We start from the raw sequence: 4,486 nt of genomic DNA, 5'->3' as shown, positions 1-4,486 counted from the left end.
ATGGAACTCTGAACTGTCCGTTCTTGAAGACAGTCCCACCCCTTTTGATGAAGACAGATTCCGATTTCATTCCTTTGAGGATTTTCAAGCTAACTGCGATCGCAAAGGAGACCTCTACGGTAATCTCTGTTATCCCCCACACCATCTCTTTGTTGCAGTGCTTGATGTGGTATTTGTATTTCTTGCTGCTCAGCATATAAATCTCGAATTTTGCTTAAAATGTGTGTTAGATTTGTGAGAAGCATTCTCTAAAACCGTTGTCTTTGTCAGTCTTTGAAAAATTAAATAGAACGTGACAAATTAAATTCTCTAATTCTGTTTGTAACATTAGGAAGCATATTTTATTACACTCGTGTCTTGGATTGTTTTTTTTGTTTTTTTAAGGATTCTATCGTAGCATAGTATGATTAGGATCTGTTAGCTGCTTCAGTACTGTGTGTTTCAGTTTTGTATGGTCATGAAATAGTAGATTACTTATTTCTTACTCTTCTTACTTACACACTTGATGTACAATGGGTAGATGTTGTTGGACACATGAAGCTGGTTAATGGACAGAGTATTATCGAGACCCCGGTCCCGGACGAAGTGGAGATAGCAAGGGCGAGGCATGTCCTGGTTCATGTGCAGTCACACGAGTATGTTTTTCTTATTTCTTATACACGCCTTCTCTCTACTTCTATTAATCATTCAGTGACGATATTTTGCAGTGGACCTGTGATGAAGCTCTACCTTTGGGACCAGGCTGCAAGAGACTTCTGCAAAAAATTCAAATCATACGAGAACACCCCCACCGTTTTATTGGTCACGACCGTTAACACTAAGAGTCTCGGAGGTGCACTTTCTATATTTAGTAAAGCTTTCTAACAGTTACATATCTACTCTTTGCGTTGTTTAAATGGGTTTTCTAAATACAACAGGTACTCTTGCACTGACTTCAGTGTCCTCCTCACATGTTTTTATGGACTACGACGTCCAACCTACGATCAACTACTTTGACTGGTAAATATTTAATGATTTTACATATACTCTTCCGCTGCATAACGCAATATCAATGACTGACTTGATCAATGCTTACTGCTCTGTCTCAGGTTGAGCTCTAATCCACAGTGTGCTGAGCGGGTTGATGCAGAAGTGGTTACTAAACGTGAGACACTGACCATAGGAGAAATATTCTCCTACATCAAGCAGGGGGCTTCTAAGGTACAACTTGGTCTAAATAATTCTTAGTCATTGATCCAAAGATTTGAGGCTCATGTAGCTTTGCGGTACAGGAGGCTTTTTTTGAGTGCACGGCTACGATTGATGATGTAGTCCATGACTCAACCTGGTATTACATTTCATGCAGTGGCTGTCATACTAAGGCTACGAAAGGCCCAACTTCGTTGATGTGTTCGAAATGTGGGAAAGTCAACATAGATGGAGTAGCACAGTATTTACTCTACACTCTGTACTCAGTAACACTTTGAATGCTATTAGCTTCTGATTTTTTCATTACAGGTACCGTGCACAGATATCTGTCTATGACAACAGTGAGCAAGCTGTTTTTGTACTGCTTGGTGATGCTGGTTATGAGTTGACTGAGAAGCATGCATCAGAATTGGTCAGCAGCTATTTTGAGGTAACTTTCATCATTCGGTACCATCAAATGTCGCGAACTGACGTTGTTGAAATTGACTGTCAGACTAATGGAAACCAAGGAGTTACCCAAGAGGTGCCTGTGCCGGAAGCTTTAATCAGCACCATCGGTCAAAAACATAACTTTTGTGTGAAAGTTACAAAGCACAACTTAGAAGAGAAGTCTCAATCTTTAACTGTGACCAAGATTCTCCCTATGGAGACTCCAGCAGCAACAGAATCTTCGGAGGAAACATTTGAGACTGGAGGCAACGTGTGTGAAGCTTCCAAAGTCAATGTGGATTCAGCAGAGGAGATGAAGAGAACTTGTGGCATTGATGAGATGGGGAACGCTAAACGCCTTAAGGGTGGGAATTAGAGATTCCGTGTGGCGTCACATAGCTTGCAAGGGATTGATTTTGAAGTGTTTCTTTCCAGTTTATTATTGACTCATAATTTCTTTTTTAAAAGTTTTTAATTACTCTAAACGCTTATTCTGCTTCTTAAGGATTACACTGTTTCTTTAATTGTTTTGAAATCTACACTTATAAGAAACAGGTCAATCATTTCTGTGTGTCAACATGTTATCATTTTCATATGTGGACGTGATCCTTAATGCATGAGTGGGAGGGAAGTTAGTCACCACCACTTCCAAAAACACAAAAAAAAAATTGATGATAGAATATTTCAGCAACCAACTTTCATTAAGCAATATAATTACTCCAGCTTTCATGAACATGTTCAACGCCAAAATTTAGGACCAATATATCAATTGAAAATCAATCAAGTAAATGATATTTCCTTCCAATAACGTAAGAAAATAATCGCATATCTTAAACCCTGATTTCCTTCCACATACACTCTTACACATTTAAATCATTCTTAGAAAATTTACACTGTCATTCCGTAAACCTATACATTCTTCCTAGCCGCCTCAAACGCAGAGTAAAGGTTTCCTCTGCTTCACGTCTCAGGTTCGCCTTCTCCGTTGTTTGTGTGCTTCACCTCTCAGGTTCGTCTTCTCTGTTGTTTGTGTGCTTCATTATTCCGTCAAATTTCTAAAACGTTTCTATTTCACAATTTCAGAACCGATACTGAAATCTCCATCGAAAGTGTCTACCAAACTTTAACGCTAAACTACAAAAGGAATGGAGAACCCACCTCCTCCACCCCTTTCGCAAACTGCAGGTAAAGCAAATCCCTACTTACGTATTATCTTATAGAAATATTTAATATGTCATTGTTTTGAGTGATTCTTTAGAAATTTGATAATTCAAACATTAATTTAACACCAACAATGTTTTATGCTTTGGTAGTTGACACCATATTTTTTGTTTTATAGTTGGTTATCCACCTAAGAAAAGCAATCTCAAACTTTTACTCTCATCAGAAAATAATATTTATATATGGAATTTGCTTATTTATTCACCTAAGATTTCTTTGAATATTGTTATCTCATTTGATTCAATAATTTATATATATCATTTTTGAATTACTCGGGTTTATTTACACTATTAGAATAACTTGGCAGACAATATAGTCACCTCTTAAGTGATAGTAAAATATATTGTGTCCGCTCCATTGATCTGTGAGAAAATCTATATAACATCAATAAGAGAATTCATAAAAGATATTAATATCTTGAATTTAGCAGTTAATTACATGACGACATCTTATTTTCACACATTTTTCCAATATTCGTTTGTCGCTGGTTCATAAGGTCCTAAGATTTTTAAAGCTTTAAAATGTAGGTTTTGATAATAGAAGAACTAAACTAAACAAAATCTAATTGTCATACTATTAAACCCAAATGCAACATCAAGACTAGACGTTGATCTGATCATTACTGATTTAGAGGATACTAATAGGCCTCCAACTACAGAAGAGGAAAACGACATATGTATTGTATGCTTCGGAAATTACAACTAACACAACAATCTTTACACCCTTACTTGTGCCTATAGTTTCCATTTCGCATGCATTGACCAGTGGCTTCGCAGAAACATAAGTTGTCCAATATGTAGAGAAAGTAATCTATGATGCCAAACTTCTCTGAATAATAAAAAAAGTTTATTGATGTCAAACTTGGTGGCGTTTATCTATTTAAACTAAAATACCATTTTTAATAAAGATGATGCTTTTTTACTTTTTCCTATTGTTAACATATACTTTCAAAACTAAACATTAATCTAATATCATGTATTCAACATTTTTATGTTATTATCAATATTTATTTAATTATAAAAAATCAATGACCTTAATTATTATCTAATTATAAGATTTATAGAAACACACAAAAAAAAATTTGTGGAAATATTTTAGATACGTGTTGGTTTTGCAGGAAAAGAACCTTCGCTTTATTATAATCACTAGGTGCATAGTCCCCGCGCAAGCGCGGGGTCGGCTACATTATAGGTGTATTGTATAGTTTTGTTTACGGAATTTTATTGTTTTTTGTCTATAATGTGATTGATGAGACTTTGGATATTACATAGGTTGATGAGTTTGATATAAGAATGAACGACGAAGTCATATGTTGATATTTTTATATCTTATATGTTCAAAGTTGAGGGTGATGGAACTTGTTAGTGTTTACTTAGGTAGTTGTTTGCATATAAATCAAATAGTGCATGGAAAAAGATAATAAATTTGGATTTAAAATGTTAGGGTTTCAAAATAACTGGGCCTTGAATCAGTGGTTTAGTCTAATACTGAAAAAACTGTTAGGACTTCAACTCCTTTTTTTTCTCTATGTCCGAAATGTGGGCACTAATTTTCCGATTCATGTAGGTAAAATTGTTTTTCAGTTTGTGAGATTGAAAACCGTAGATTGATTTTAAGCATGATTGATGAGAGGTTTACTTGCATCAGC

The 4,486-nt window shown here is 35.4% G+C and overlaps 1 protein-coding gene across 1 annotated transcript; it reads left to right on the top strand.

Moving 5' to 3' along the window:
* Positions 1-1,299: 1,299 nt before the first annotated feature.
* Positions 1,300-2,019, top strand: LOC106299809. Its single transcript, XM_013735820.1, has 3 exons — positions 1,300-1,429; positions 1,498-1,618; positions 1,682-2,019. Exons 1-3 carry the CDS (start codon positions 1,386-1,388, stop codon positions 1,991-1,993), a joined length of 477 nt encoding a protein of 158 aa, XP_013591274.1. The 5' UTR covers positions 1,300-1,385; the 3' UTR covers positions 1,994-2,019.
* Positions 2,020-4,486: the final 2,467 nt, after the last annotated feature.

Source organism: Brassica oleracea, chromosome C6 (genome assembly GCF_000695525.1).
Source record: "Brassica oleracea var. oleracea cultivar TO1000 chromosome C6, BOL, whole genome shotgun sequence".
NCBI classification, from domain to species: domain Eukaryota; kingdom Viridiplantae; phylum Streptophyta; class Magnoliopsida; order Brassicales; family Brassicaceae; genus Brassica; species Brassica oleracea.
Note: the sequence above shows the minus strand (reverse complement) of the source record. Positions and strands in the feature narration are given on the sequence as shown.